The 16,575-nt window shown below is 39.3% G+C and overlaps 1 protein-coding gene across 1 annotated transcript in view; it reads left to right on the top strand.

Annotated features, from left to right (window-relative positions):
* The window catches only part of LOC120538015 (septin-2-like), a 46,164-nt gene extending 29,884 nt beyond the window's left edge, over positions 1-16,280 (top strand). Inside the window, exons 6-9 of the mRNA XM_039767414.1 lie at positions 366-488; positions 6,532-6,592; positions 6,712-6,803; positions 11,366-16,280. Of these exons, the coding sequence (XP_039623348.1) occupies positions 366-488; positions 6,532-6,592; positions 6,712-6,798 (271 nt within the window). The 3' untranslated portion in view covers positions 6,799-6,803; positions 11,366-16,280. The remainder of the gene's footprint in view (positions 1-365; positions 489-6,531; positions 6,593-6,711; positions 6,804-11,365) is intronic.
* The last annotated feature ends 295 nt before the right edge of the window (positions 16,281-16,575 follow it).

Raw genomic sequence — 16,575 nt, 5'->3', positions numbered from 1 at the left:
TTACATTTTACACATCTCCCAACTTTGTTTGGAAACAGGGTTGTAATTTGAAGAGCTGTATTGTGAGATTGTGAAAAATACAACATAAGCTGAAGTTGAGAAAAGCTGTAAAGAACTGAAAAGTGGGCTCTCAACTAAATATTAATTTAGAACAATAAAACACCCACTTAAAATAATATGCAATATTTTTGGTTAGCAAAGACATTGTAAAAGTTAGTTGATGATGGAATCTTTATATGGCTTTACTTCTGACTGAATTTTGTTAACATGAAGGGTGATCTATTTTAAATGATATGGGAGTGTTTGGCTAAAGAATGCTTAATGCATTTACAGAAATTCAATTCATAAAATTTGATTTTTTTCAGAACCCACATGCAAGATCTGCAGGAGGTGACTCAGGACCTGCACTATGAGAACTTCCGATCAGAACGCTTGAAGAGGGGTGGCAGGTTGTCTTCACATGGTTACATTCTTCCTTTGTCTCCTGTGTACGTACCTGTCTGGCTGTCTGCTTGCTTTTTTCTCTGCTCTGCAGTCCCACCTCACCTGACTAGCAATTATATAGTAAATACCTATGGGGCACAAAACCAGATTAAATACTTTGTGAAAAACAATTTGAAAGGATCCAGAAGCTCACATTTTTAATTACTCATATTCTGTCCATCGTCAAAATAAAATAACACACACATAATATAAATATTACCGTGTGTGTGTGTATGTATATATTATATTATATGTATTGCGAGTAACTTGGTTTACGAGTGTTTTGCAAGACAAGCTAAATTTTTTAATACATCTTGACTTGATCCAGTGGCATCTGTGTAGCGTAAAACATTTCCTTCACTATTATAACTTGTTTAGTGCCGAAGTAAAGTTGTGTACATAACAAGCAGCCATCCCACATGCATTTCAGAAAAGGTCATCAACCTGAAGCTAAGCATGTTCGGGACCAGCCAGTACTTGGAGAGGTGACCATCTAGGAAAACCTTGTGTTGCTTCTGGAAGAGGTGTTGTTAAGGCCAGCAGGGTGCGCTTACCCTGTGGTCTAAATGTAGATCCCAGTGCAGTGACCCTGTGGTCTATGAGACTTAAAACTGAGGTCTTGACTCTCTGATCCCCTTTGTAGTGCAGTGAAGGGAACATCCCATGTCTCATTCCTTCACCACATATTAGCTAATGTGTGGTGAGTGTACTGGTGCAAAAATGGCTGTCGTCACATCATTAATGTGGATGCTACACATTAGTGGTGGTTGAAGTGGCTCCCCAATCAATTTGTAAAGCACTTTGAGTCGTGAGAAAAGTACTATATAAATGTAAAGAATGATTATTTATTATCACACAAAATATATTGTATGACTTTTGTCTGTATGTGGTTGTCAGAGAGTATGGGGAGGGGGGAAACTAAGTTTCTTCTGCAGATCTAGTTAAGAGTAGTTATTTGAAAAAACATTTTTTTTTTTTTGGCTAAGCATTTGGCTCCAAGATGACAGAAAGGACTCCTTTTTGCTCTCCACGGGAGTAGCTCTGCTGCAGCCGCACATAGGAAGGCTGTTTGTATTATGAAGGGGATGGTGGAAAGCCCTTGGGAGCCCCATCTCTGGAAGAGTCGAAACCGCTGGAGAGCCAATGGGGTCAGGTCTGTTGGGTATTGGAACTGGTATGATGCTGAGACGTCGCCTGCTGCACGGCAGCACTCAGGTCCCAATTTAAGGTGGCCCATACGGGTAGGCAAATGGAGCGCTTGTTTCTCTGGCAAGATGATCATCTTCCTCTGCTGTCAGAGGAGCCACGTATACGCCGCATTTCAGTGGAGACACTCTCTGAGGTACGCAGACCGGGGACTGGCCAGATCTCTGTAGGTGAATACACCTTTTAATGGTCTGGTCGGTCTGATGGCTGTCATACTTGGGGAGTAGCTGTTGCTTTAGAGGATTGGCTTCTTCTGATGGTGTCTGATGTCGCTCCTTTCAATGAGCATATTATGAGACTCAGATTACAGCACTCCCTGAGTGCCTTTTCTGTTGTCTCAGTGTATGCTCCGACCGCGGTGGGTGATGTCTCGGCGAGGGAGACATTTTATTCGCAGCTTCGCTTAGTGGTTGATGGGTAGCCACGAGGTGACACTCCTCTGGTCATGGGTGACTTCAATGCAGCCACTGGCATATACAGGGCTGGCTATGAGGATTGCATCAGTCCCCATGGGTCTGGTGACCATGGCGAAAGTGGGTCCATGTTCCTTGACTTTGCAAAAGGTCAGGGCCTGCAAATCGCTGGATCCTGGTTTAAGCAGAGAGAACCTCATCGTTGGACTTGGTACTCCAATATTGGTGGTTTGGTGAAGGAGATCGATCACATCCTCGTGGGCAGATGCTGGAGGCTGTTGCAAAACTGCAGGGTCTACAGAAGTGCCCGGTTTGTGAATTCTGACCACAGACTTGTTGCTGCTACTCTTATGATCCAGCTTAGGTCCAGTAGGTTACCACCTACTAGGAAAATGAGCCTGGACTTGGAGTTTGCATGCAGTTTATGTGAGGAACTTGCAGATTTGGGTATGACTGCCGATCCTAATGTGATGTGGGAGACCTTCCGTGACAAGACCCTGAAGGTTGCTGAGGGTTGTATTGGTGTTACTGGTGTTTGCAGAAGGAGGTGTTTCATCTCGCAGGGCACGCTGGATATCGGCGAGAGGAACTGCAGCGCACGGCTCAATGGCAACTCTGATCTGTACTGTGAACTGAGAGGATGGCTGCGAGGGCTCTGAAGGCAGATAAAGAGGCGTTTGTTAGAGGAATCTGTGAGCAAGTGACACACGTCCTGCTTACAGAAGAATCAAAGCATTATGCACATCTGAATCTGTTCATCAGAGAGTCGCAGTCAGGTCAGCTGGTGAAACGGTCCTTACGGATGACAGTGCAGTTGTGACCCACTAGGCTGGTTACTTTGAGCAATTGTTCAGAACTGATCCTCCGGCTAGGACGTTGGATATCTCTGGGTTAACGGTTCTTGAAGCTGATCCTTCAATTAGCTGTGAACCACCCAATCTCACTGAGATTGCACAGGTGATGAACGAGCTAAGTGGGGAAAGGCTGCAGGGATCTGTGGTATCCGGATTGAACTTCTTCCAGCTGGTGGTAAGGCTGTCCTCCTGGCATTGCAAGCAATTTTTGCTTCCATTTGGGAGACTGACATCATCCCAACTGACTGAAAAACGGGACTTGTCCCTATCTGGAAAGGGAAGGGTGATCACCTGGATTGCAGCAACTACAGGGGGATAATGCTGCAGTCGGTGCCGGGTAAGGTCCTTGCTAGGGATTCGTCCTCAAAAGGATCCGTGATCATTTGCTCACCTACCGGCGACTGGAACAGTCTGGTTTTATGCCTAAGAAGTCTACCATCGACCACATCCTGGCACTGAGGATTCTCATGGAGCGCAAACGCAAATATCGGCAAAGTTTCTTTGCAGCCTTTGTCGATTTTCAGACAGTGTTCGACTCAGTTGATCAAGCTGTCCTGTGAGACATCCTGAGGGTTCGTGGGGTCCCCTTAGGGTTGCTGGATATCATGGCAGACCTCTACACTGGTACTGTGAGTGCTGTGCAGAGTAGAGGCAGGACCTCTGTGTTTTTCCCAGTTGAGGTTCGTCAGGGGTGTGTTCTTGCTCCTACTCTGTTCAATGCTTGCATGGACTGGGTGTTGTGCAAGGTTATGGGGTCCAGCGGCTGTGGGGCATCTGTTGGTGAAGAAAGATTCACTGATTTTGACTTTGCTGACGATGCTGTGATCTTCGCGGAGTGAATGGGTGCTGTGATCGGGGGTGCTAGAGAGACTGAGCGAGGAGTCGGAGTGTCTGGGCTTGCGAGTGTCCTGGATTAAAACCAAGATCCAGGCCTTTAATGACATCTTGGGCACAGGTATCAGCACTGTGTCTGTTTGCGGAGAGAGTGTTGACCTTGTCGACAGGTTTACTTACCTTGGCAGTGACATTCATGTCTCTGGTTACTCTTCCTATGAAGTCAGTAGACAGATTGGGATAGCATGGGGGGGGTCATGAGGTTGCTGGAAATGGGTGTGTGGCGCTCCCGATATCTATGCAGGACGAAGGTCCAAGTCTTTAAAGTCATGGTTGCGAGTCATGGACGCTATCCAGTCACCTGAGACGAAGACTGGACTCCTTTGGCACGGTCTCTCTCCGGAAAATCCTTGGGTACTGTTGGTTTGACTTTGTGTTGAATGAGCGGTTGCTCATGGAGTCTCGAATGGGGCACATTACCTGCATTGTGAGGGAGCGTCACTTACGGCTCTACGGCCATGTGGCGCGTTTCCCTGAGGGTGATCCAGCTTGTAAGATCCTCATTGTTGGGGACCCAAGTGTCTGGACCAGGCCAAGGGGTCGCCCACGTAACACCTGGCTGTGGCAGATAGAGGGTCATTTCCGGATGGTGGGACTGTCTGCCTGGGGGGTTGGCAACTGGGATCCCAAGTTATTTCGTTGTGTAGTGGGTGTGTCAACGCACTGTACCAGTGCATGCTCCCCAACTTGACTTGACTTGATTTGGCTTTAATATACTCCACAGTAAGGTTGTGATAAAAATACATTTTGACTATTATAGATTCATTTTTTATTTGAGTAATTGGTCAAGCATGTTTTGTATAATTTTGGTTGCAGTGGAAATAGCGAAAAGCACTTTTGGTTCACTTTATGTGCACATTTAGGTTTGTGGCATGTATTTTGAGAATTTCATCGAAAAAATGGTCTTTTATTTGACCTGAAAATTGAATGTGCTTATAATCCAACTCAGAGTTCAATTTATAGATGATGAAAAGGTCAGTAAAACTGTGTGGTTAAGCACTCTAATGTTTTGATGCCCATTTTGTGTTTTTATGTGTGTATATGAAATAAGGCATCTTTGTTTAACTTCGTGACCCTGAAGAAATTCCTTGCAAGCATGTGGAGAACATGCATTGACTTTGCACTATAAACACAAGAATTTCCTCAGAACAGTGGATCCTTTTGATGTAAGTTATATCACTTTTGGTTTGTTGTCTGCACTTCATTTAAACAAATGGCAAGGGAAGGTTGACTATGCAGAGTTCTGCTTTCATGCACTTACTGCTACTCGAGTCTGTTTCTGCTATACTAATTCTGTCATTGCATGTTTTCATTACTTGTGTCCTTTTATATGTATCTCACCTTTACTTTCCTAAAAGCTCAGTGCTTCACATGGGGCTTCCTTACTTAGTATTTTTTTTTTATTTTGCAGTTTTTCTGTTCTCCAATTTTGGTGTTTTCTTCAAGTTTCCATGAGCCTATTTTCCTAGGCTCTTCTTGAAAGACAATTCTAGTGATAGACAGCTCTGTAGTGATATTTTATGTTTTATGGAATAGTGTGTTAACATGCCGATAGCTTTCACTTTGAAAACGATTCATTTTGGTCTGGAGGCCAGCCTTAAATTATAGCTTTTTCTTGCTTTGTAATTACATCTTGCCTAAAGAAGGGGCCTGAGTTGCCTCGAAAGCTTGCATATTGTAATCTTTTTAGTTAGCCAATAAAAGGTGTCATTTTGCTTGGCTTTTCTCTACATTCATAATGGCTAACACGGTACAACACCCTTGTACTATCAACTTACTGTAAAAAGCTTGGGGAAGTCTACCCAAAATGTTTGGCTCAAGTTAAACAATTTAAAGGCAGTGCTACCAAATATTAATAAATTATGATATTGTCAATAAAACATGAAATATAAGTGTATGTACTCTTCTGACTTCCAATTGTATATACACTATAAACATTATATATAACTCATGAATAAGGGAAAAAAACTAGATAGGTAAGACTTTGTTTCCCAAGGGAAAAATGTAGCTTGTGCTTAATTGCATACTTGATCTGTTGTGAAAGGTGAGATACCTGTAAGTCTGATTTTTATTTATAATCTTCTTTAAAAACTTTAAATTTATAGTATTTTTTTTAAACTTTTATTTTATTACACACAATTTTGAAAATATTAAAATACCAGAATAGCTGTTTTCAATTTTGTAAAATTGAAGTCATAGAAATATCAAATTTTCAAATTTAATAATGAGGCTACTTCTCGGCATATTTCCTACACATACAAAACATTGTCTTGTATTCTTTTCAATTCTGCAAGTTGTTATAAAAAAGTAGTGTCTAGGATATGAAATGAAAATGAATTATATGAGGGAAATCTAAGTAAGCTAGACAAATTTAAAGAGTAATATGTTTAAAGAAAATCTTTCTTTTATGCATTTTTTTCCTTTGATGCTATTATAAACTTTCTTTCTTCTGAGGAGGCTTAATGCTGAATGTCTTTAAATATTAACAAAAGCTGCTGCTGTTTTCACTACTGTTTACAAGCCTTTTGAATACATCTAGATCTGAATGACAAGAATCTGAACTCAAACTTTGCTGCTTATGTTGTGTCTTTCTTGTGTTTTTTTTTTCTTTTTTCTTAAATTTCACTAGATATATATAAGCACAGCAAAATCGATGACTTTTTTAAACTCAAATTTTGCAGAAAAGGTGTAGAACCAGAGGTGCTGGATAAGGACATGATTCTTATGGAGAAGGAGGCTGAGGTAAGTAAAAAAAAGTAATGTGTTCTAAGAACCAGTTATCAGTTTGTCAAACTTTTTTCCAGTTTTTTTTTTTTTTTTTAATATATATATATAACCTTGCTTGCTTGTATGTGTTCTAGCTACGCCGGATGCAAGAGATGATTGCACAGATGCAAGCACAGATGCAGAAACATGGTGATGGGGAGATGGAAGGTCATCACGTATAAAGAATGTAGGCATAGCACTTACGCACCTCAGGTTTTTTTTTTTGTTTGTTTTACAGAATTTTTGTAAACCTAGTTTGGAAGATGTTCTTACTTAATGTCTATAATTCTTTAGTTTAGTTGTATTAAGGCATAAGCATTTGTCATTATTTATTCTACTACTATGTGCTCTATACCTGGTTCGCCAACTCAGATTCGGGGGAGGGGGGGTAATGGAGGGGGGCTAATGTGGCTGCAGGGTTTTACTTCCTTCTGTATTTTTCATCAGTGACCAGTTTATGGTTTTAATGGTCTTCTTTCCCCTTCATTTGAATTGTGTTTTTACACTGCCCTTTGAATTAATACTTTTTCCCTTAATTGGCAACTAAACAAAAATGAGATGTGATAGAGCCAACAGATGCCAAGTTGAGACGTCAGACTCCACAACCAATGGGTTGATTACCCATTTATGCAACAAACCAGTTGCTGTATCTCTTTGCCACAAGGATGTCAGACTGCATAACTAAGAATTGTAAGGCATGAGTGATTATGTAACTTCTTACCAGGTTTAGATTTCCAAGGTTTTATGAGCAAGGCACACTCTGACAGCCAGTTAACATACTGCCTGACAGCACGGTGGTTGTATGAACGGAAATTCATGTTATTGAGGCATTCTTTTTTATGTCATGTGAAAAGAGCCAACACAATATATTAAGAGTTGTAGTCCCAGTGCTGTACTCTCTTGTGCAATCAATGGTGTACCACTTCCAGTCATACCAGTGTGCCATCTTCATTTACTGGTTGTAACAAAGATGCTTTGCCAGGGTGTTTTTGGAGCTGTGAGGTCAGGAGATCAGAAAGGGAGAGGCTTGTGAGGAGTCTTAAGTAGATTCCGTAGAGCTCTTCCAGGATATTGTATTTGAGGCTTAGGGAAAAATTAATAAACTGATAAGTGACAGTACAACCCCCAAATACTTTCCCACTGTTAGCTTTAAATTGATCCCAAAGGGCCAGTTAGATTCTGCTATATGTAATAATAGGCATAATCCATATTTTATCATTTAGAATGCATTGTTACTAACTTTCCAAATACATACTGATGAAGTGTTTCTCACAGAGGCTATTGATTATCATTTTATTGTCACTGAAGTGAATCACTCCGAGCAAAAACTCCTGTTAATATACAGTGCATCCAGAAAGTATTCACAGCGCATCACTTTTTCCACATTTTATTATGTTACAGCCTTATTCCAAAATAGATTAAATTCATTTTTTTACTCAGAATTCTACACACAACACCTCATAATGACAATGTTAAAAAAGTTTACCTGAGGTTTATGCAAATTTATTAAAAATAAAAAAATCGGAGGAATCACATATACATAAGTATTCACAGCCTTTTCTCAATACTTTGTCGATGCACCTTTGGCAGCAATTACAGCCTCAAGTCTTTTTGAATATGATGCCACAAGCTTGGCCCACCTATCCTTGGCCAGTTTCGCCCATTCCTCTTTGCAGCACCTCTCAAGCTCCATCAGGATGGATGGGAAGCGTCGGTGCACAGCCATTTTAAGATCTCTCCAGAGATGTTCAATCGGATTCAAGTCTGGGCTCTGGCTGGGCCACTCAAGGACATTCACAGAGTTTTCCTGAAGCCAGTCCTTTGATATCTTGGCTGTGTGCTTAGGGTCGTTGTCCTGCTGAAAGATGAACCGTCTCCCCAGTCTGAGGTTGAGCGCTCTGGAGCAGGTTTTCATCCAGGATGTCTCTGTACATTGCTGCAGTCATCTTTCCCTTTATCCTGACTAGTCTCCCAGTTCCTGCCTCTGAAAAACATCCCTACAGCATGATGCTGCCACCACCATGCTTCACTGTAGGGATGGTATTGGCCTGGTGATGAGCGGTGCCTGGTTTCCTTCAAACGTGACGCCTGGCATTCACACCAAAGAGTTCAATTTTTGTCTCTTCAGACCAGAGAATTTTGTTTCTCATGGTCTGAGAGTCCTTCAGGTGTCTTTTGGCAAACTCCAGGCGGGCTTCCATGTGCCTTTAACTAAGAAGTGGCTTCCGTCTGGCCACTCTACCATACAGGCCTGATTGGTGGATTGCTGCAGAGATGGTTGTCCTTCTGGAAGGTTCTCCTCTCTCCACAGAGGACCTCTGGAGCTCTGACAGAGTGACCATCAGGTTCTTGGTCAACTCCCTGACTAAGGCCCTTCTCCCCCGATCGCACAGTTTAGATGACCGGCCAGCTGTAGGAAGAGTCCTGGTGGTTTCAAACTTCTTCCACTTACAGATGATGGAGGCCACTGTGCTCATTGGGACCTTCAAAGCAGCAGAAATGTTTCTGTAACCTTTCCCAGATTTGTGCCTCGAGACAATCCTGTCTCGGAGGTCTACAGACAATTCCTTTGACTTCATGCTTGATTTGTGCTCTGACATGAACTGTCAACTGTGGGACCTTATATAGACAGGTGTGTGCCTTTCCAAATCCTGTTCAATCAACTGAATTTACCACAGGTGGACTCCAATTAAGCTGCAGAAACATCTGAAGGATGATCAGGGAAACAGGATGCACCTGAGCTCAATTTTGAACTTCATGGCAAAGGCTGTGAATACTTATGTACTTTCTCAGTTTTTTCTTTTTAATAAATTTGCAAAAACCTCAAACTTTTTTCACATTGTCATTATGGGGTGTTGTGTGTAGAATTCTGAGAAAAAAATGAATTTAATCCATTTTGGAATAAGGCTGTAACATAACAAAATGTGGGAAAAGTGATGCGCTGTGAATACTTTCCGGATGCACTATCTGTCACCATCCTTCCTGAGATGGCAGAGGTGGGGCATGTACACAGACTGTTGAAATCAGAAATACCAGTTCTGCTATTCTAGCTAAAGAAGATCTCTGTTAGCCAGTTGTAGATCTGGCTGTCTTTATTATTTAATCACTGCGCACACTGCTGGCGACAATTTTGTAATTTTAGTCCTTTTAAAATGACAGGGATAGTAATTTTAGGCAGGAAACAAGCTTGGAGGTTCTTGTGGCAGTCCCCATATCATCAAAACTAGATGAATAGTCTTATAACAGAACAGCATGTCATAGACAGCATGGGAAAATGTGTACAACAGTGTTCACACCTGGAATAGTATGGTGGTTGTTCCTATCAGCATAGAAAATGTTGCTCCTCTGCTTTAGAGAAAAGTTGGAGATGACGGCAGACATACGAGGGCAAGTCAAGCTAAAGTTAGAAAATGGGATTTATTAGAAAATGGAACCAACCTTAACAAAACTGATAATGTAATTTCTCCCTTCGCAATGCACTTGCGCCACCTGCCTGGAAGTGCCTGGATTCCGGCAGAACAAAAGTTTTTGTCTTGTCCTCGCAAGAGAAGTGATGTCAGTTTTGTTAAGGTTTGTTCCATTTTCTAACCTTGCATTTTCTAACTTTAACTGGACTTTCCTTCGTATATGATATAATGAACTGTGTGTTGAAATAGTTTTGGAAGCTAGATGCGCATGTTTTACTGTATTAAGATTATTTACCACCACCACAGTAATAATTTCCTTCTCAAAAAAGGAATACATTGATCTTCAGGTTGTGTTATTTATTACAATTGAAAGCTTGACAAAAACAGTGCCAACATCCACATATTCTTTCTACAGTATGGCTAGCACAAGATTTATACAGCTTTAAGCACCTTTATATGTGCGTGTTACTTAAACCCAAAGCAAAAATTAAGACACTGAAGGCTTCCCAATGTTTGACTGAGGGAGCTGGGCCTTCAAGTTGTCACATCAATGCTGTAGAACTGTTCTGTAAATAACGTAAACTCACTCCAGCCCCAGCACATTTTGACAACGACTTACATTCTTGTGCAGGAGCTCTGAAGTATGGAGGTGTCTTAAAATTCACTTTTTATGTTATGTAGTAGAAATCAGATTGTAGTTTCTGCTAGAAAATGAACCCTGAAAATTTAAAGTTAGTTTGCTATTCATAGTTAGACAACCAAAGCATTGAATTAAAAAAAAAAACTCCCAGTGTACTTATTTTCATTTTCTTTATGCTGGATAATTTGTTTTCCACATAATTTAATAACCTAAATTGATTTTTTTATGTTTGCAGTGCATTCCTGTAAAGAACTGGTTTCATCCATGTTTAATTGGTTTAGATCTGTTCCTAATTCTAAATTGTGATATTTTTGGTAATTGTTGTTTTGAGTAAGCTGATGCATGTTTCTGTCTTTAGTGAAACTAAAATGAACTTTTCCATAGATGAAAACTCTTCAAAATATTTCCACATATTACAAACCCCTTGTATTGACTGTCAGTAATGGAACATATAAAGCCTTCTAAGGCTATCTGTGTGTTTGTGACAGCAGATGTGTTTGTTATGTATCCTGTACATTGTTTGTAGAAACCTAAGAGTAAAAAAAACGACATCTGAGACATATAAATCCTGGTTCTGATAGTTTTCTTCTTTATACATAAATTCTGTATTGCTTAGTCAGTGAATGACTGTCTTGATGCTGCTCCTGTTCATTGACCCATTCCTGTTCCATTACTGAATTTAAACCTTTTTTTCACCTTCAGGTGATGCCATCCTCCACACACTCCTTGGAGAAAGTGACCCTGGGAATATGTGACACATGTACACCAGAGAGGGCTGTCATGGTTTGCCCTGTGCTATCTGTAACCACTTATTTTAGACCATTTTATGTATTTTATAAGCACACATTGTCTTGTGTTGTCACTTTTTATAACTTGATATATTTTTCTATTTTTATTTTTGTATTTTTTTTTTTCTCCTCTCCCTTCCTGAAGGAACAGTGCTCAAAAAATTCTTCCAGTTCCTCTTTCCACGGTTAACTGTTACCTGTGTCACTGTGTTTACCTGTCTTCTCTAGGCAAGTCATAAAATAGCAAAGGAAATCTTTTGCCTTGGCTGAAGTTTTTCCAAATAGAATTTTATTTTCAGAGGATGGACTGAACCAAATAACATGTCATGCATTGTTTCATTTCAATATGTGACTGGAAGAAAAAAACAAAAAAGCACTAGAGCAGTCTTGATGATGATGACTTAGGATATTTAACAAGCACACTTTTTATCTTTATGCTTGAGGAGCAGCAGCTTTTTTTTTTTTTTAATAAAAACAATGTTTAGAAGAACTTCGCTGCTTTCTGTTTCATCCAACATTATGAATAAATTAATCAAAATTAATTCTTTTATGAATTTTTGACATATGCTAACATTTGGTTTGTATGGTTAAAGAATCCATGTTTTGTCCCTTGTGTGTTTAATGTTAATTATCAGGGATTTAACAGTTATAGTCAATTATAAATGTATGATGAGTCTACATTTAGTTTAAAAAAACATCTCAAAAAAGAGCAAATGGACCTGAAGATCAGACCTATTGGTCCTAATGGAAGCTCGGAGACAAAAAGAAAATAATTAAATGAGATTTCCTGCTACTAAACAGTAAAGCCATTTTATTAACAAGGCTGTAAAATTGTGTCACTATGAATTGTCTTCAAGGGAAAAGGCACAGGACTTATTGCACCTACTTTACTTTTACCTTTAATCATAAATGATTATCATTGCTGGAACAGAGAAAATATGTGAAGGAAGAGAAGGAGACAAGATAAGATAAAGCTTGGTATATTTTATTAAGGTTTTGTTTTCAGTGTTGAGAGAAATTTCCAAGGCATGCAGTTTGACGTTTGTCCGGCTAATATTTCACTATTTAAACTGTTCACCTGAAATCCTATTTGTTTTATAGTGTTTTGTAAAGTACAATTGCTTTCTTTGTGTCATTTATGGTCTATGCTACTCACAAATTAGTGCTATGAGGAAAAGTAGCTATTGAGTATCATTTTCCATACTTTTCCAGTCCTGGCTGTCAGTTCAGGATGATTAAATGGTGAGCATACTGCCTTTGGATTGTTGACGTATTTGTCAGCACCTAATTCAGTACATTTTTTAATTTGCATGGTTAACGGTGTATGTTATTTTATTCAAAAATGCTTTACTCTGTAACATTTTTTATTAAAACTTGCTCCATTCCTTTCACCCGTGTCATATTTCATTAAATTTAAAGTGTTATGAAGCCACGTGCCAGACATATTAGATAGAAAGCTGATCAATGCGTGAGGTGGAGAACCCTCATTTAAACTAAATGTGTAGAGGAGCAAATATGGCAGTGCTGCAGTGAAGTCAGGGCCATTATGAAAATACCATGCCTTCTTGGTGTCTCTAGTGATCCACAGCAAGGTAGTACTTCTTTTATTTTAAAACTGAAGGTTAGTATGGCTTTTTTAAATGAGCAGACTAGACAATTGGTCGGTATGTGCCTCTAGAAGTTGACATTCATTGGCTTTACCTGTAAAGTTTGCCCCATGCTAAATCACAAATTGTTTAAAAGGATCAAAAGAAAGTCATCAGTGGATATTAGGTATTACAGTAGCATGTTCATCTGATTTTGAAGGTACTGGATTCTGGATTAAAGCAAATGATTTTATTTAAAGGCAAACAGAACAATTGCCTACAGAGCTGCACTGCACATTATGAATGTACCTGTAATCTAGTAGTTTTTATATTCTCTTTCTGATCATGCATCTTTTATTTTGAAGGTATCTTTGAGAGAATCATCTTATCCTGCCATTCTTTCCATGTTCCATAAGATTTAGCAAATGCTCATTCAGCTTTGCGAATCCTCTGTAAAACACTTTACTGTATCTGTTAAGGAGTTTCCATCCATTTCATTTGCCATTTGATCATTAAAGCTTTTTAAATGGTCTGTTGTAATCCATTATATGTGGACTGTGTGCTGGTTACTGTGGCAGCAGCTTTGCTGTTTTTATCAATTTGATCTACACCTCGATGCAAGTGCAGTGTTTCTGTTCTTTTAATTTTTTTTCCATCTGTCTGTATTCTGTACCAGATTACTTCAGTTTAGTTAAAAAAATGCATTTTCCATCAGTTATGGGCATAACCAGCTATGGAAAGAAAGCTAGTCTATTGAAGGGCACAATGTCTCAGCACTTGGCCAGTCTACACAAACTAGCCGAATAGTAGTAGAATCATATATGCAGAGTACAGTGAAATTCTTTGTTGTGTGCCTAACTAACATGCAGCACTAATAAACCTGTTTTTGGGAAGTTTCAGGAGAAAACTTGCGTGAATTTGAGGAGTAAATGCAAGCTTCACAATTTCCTAGTCACAAAATTCCCTGGGTCCAATTTGAATTTGATCCCCCTGTGAGGGACCTCTGCTAAACACTGTTCTTGTCCTGTATATTTATCATAGAATAATTGTTCACACTTGGTGAACTTCTTTGTAGAGTAGTATGGTGTAACAGGCATTGTACAATAATAACGTTCATGATTGCTAATGATTGTTCTGTCTCCATCTGGGGCTGATTTCTGTCTTGTATGGGATGCTGCTTTGATAGACTGTGGCTTGCTCTTATGACTTTGAATTAGATTTTACATATTTGAGATTGACATGGGATGAATACTAATGAATACAAATGAACATCTTGGTAAATCCATTACAGTAACTTTTTTAATTAGCCTCTGTTCTTCACTGCCCTCTGATGGTTGCTTAGCACTTAATTTGCAATATGGATTTATGAAACTGCTTTGTTAATTCACAGAAAAGGCATGCTACCTGTGTATAGCAAAAATCACAGACCTGTAAAATACAGTAGCATTGCTGAAGTAATAATTCAGGATCTACTTTCCTTCCTGGAATCACACTGATGGTATGGTATATGGCTCCTCTGTATTAAACTGTTCTTTTGGAAATGCCTGTGCTCATTTGGTATGTGTCGTCCCTCACTCTCTATCTCCCCCGTCTCTCCACTATAGTGCCCTGTCTGCTATGGTACTATAGCATCATAATATGAAATGGTGAGATCACAGCCTTTGTGGCTTAAGTGAAGACTTGGGCAAGTCATGAATCATGAAGGCCTGACCAGGCATGTAGATATTAAGAACTTCTTGAGCTTCATGCTACTTTTTGGGAGATAGCTAGTCCAAGCAAATGGAACTTGATTGGTTCAGTTGCTTTTTAAAATTTTGATTTGAGTCATGTGTCCTAGCAGTATAATCTCTTTCAACCCATAAAGATGTTATATATGGTAAAGCCATCAATAGATTGCTATACACATTTGCTGAAGGCTTGAACATAGTCTGTCGCGTCACAATTGTGGACCATGGCTCCTTGTTTTGTATAATTTAACTGAGAAGAATTTTCTCAGTATCTGTGGTCTATGTACAAAATTAAGAATATCTAAAATGTTGTTCAAGAATATACATCAGTTTTCTATCTTCTGAGATGGGAATTTCTTAAAAGTAATTCTCACCTGCTGTTTCCTGATAAAATTTTTCTTTCTTCAGTGGGCATTTTCTCTAGGTCAAAATCTCTAGATTGCTCAGATCATCCTCATTTAGCCTTTCAGCATTAAGCAACACAATTCGCTTCCCACTGTACTTGGCAGCCGGGTTTTACACTCTGTGTCATAATGTGCTTGGTTGCAGCAGGGTGTGCATATGTTTAATGCTTCCCCACACCTTGCTGTAACCGTTTAACAGTCTCAAGCAGCTAGAATAAAAGCTATGGCATGCTACAGGACATATAATAATCCAGTCCTGAACCTCTTGTATGCTGCTATTCCAGGATCAAAATGATCTAGCCAGAGTGGGACATGGTTCCATTGAGCCAGAACAACTAACTCTTCTTATTCAGAAAGTGAAATTCTTTGTGACAAGAACACAAGTGCCGCCCTTGCCTTACCAGATTCAAGAACTACTTTGTGTTCTCTCTTGCCAAATTAAATCTGCCAGGCTGTGAGTTTGTAAGCTACAAATCCATCAGACCACTTAAACATTTTACTTACATGTAATGTCTCTGACAAAGTTCAATAAGAACAAGGGAATAATGCAGTTTCCATATAGACACCACTGCAATCATAAAATTATTTTCATTGATGTTAACCTGGCATTTCTTTTTAACTTCCCTGTCCATATCTGAAAATGACACTTTTACAAAATTTTAGACTGTATGCATTTTTTGTGTGATTTCAATTTTTATTTTATACCAACATGTTTTTGCCTTTTCATATTGCATTTTGCATTGGTGCACAGAGTGGCTCCCTGCCCATGAAAAAGATTTGAAAATGAGCAGATTAAAATGACTGTTGATCTCAAGAATCTACTCACTAGATTCTGGAAGAATAGCATTAATCTAGAGTTCATCTTCCCCAAAGATGTAATTAGAAAGTAGCAAGCCAGTGAGCCAAGCATAGCTTTCATGCTGTATTTAAAATCGTAAAGCAAATGTATAGTTAATAACAAGTGTGTCTTTTGAAAATCCCCAAATCCATGTACAACTTCCATGTGCTGGAAAGATAGTACAGGAAAGTGGTCATTAATTGATTATCCTGTTTTATAAATTGTAATAATTGGCTGTAACTGTGAATGTTCAATAAATCTAGTTTTCCTCCTGGTTTATTATGCTATGATCCAGTCATAATAAGAATGAATTATACAAGTAGAAATAGCACTGCTGAGTTGGGCTAGATAAAGTGAGTCTTTTTCCAGGTAAGTTACGTTTCCTTTTCTAGGTATTCACATCTGATTTTTATATTTTAAAAACTGAGATGGACAATTTAGAGTTGTCTAATTATCATGAGTAACTTCAGGCATCAAACATAAAAGTTTACCAGATTGCTGGTTTGTTAAACAGAAGCTTTGCCTGTGGTGGAGTCTGTTCACTAGGTCACTTATCAGTATTTTACCAT

This window comes from Polypterus senegalus, chromosome 1 (assembly GCF_016835505.1).
Source record: "Polypterus senegalus isolate Bchr_013 chromosome 1, ASM1683550v1, whole genome shotgun sequence".
Classification (NCBI taxonomy): Eukaryota; Metazoa; Chordata; class Cladistia; order Polypteriformes; family Polypteridae; genus Polypterus; species Polypterus senegalus.
The sequence above is the reverse complement of the archived record's forward strand: the minus strand, read 5'-3'. Positions and strand labels throughout refer to the sequence as shown.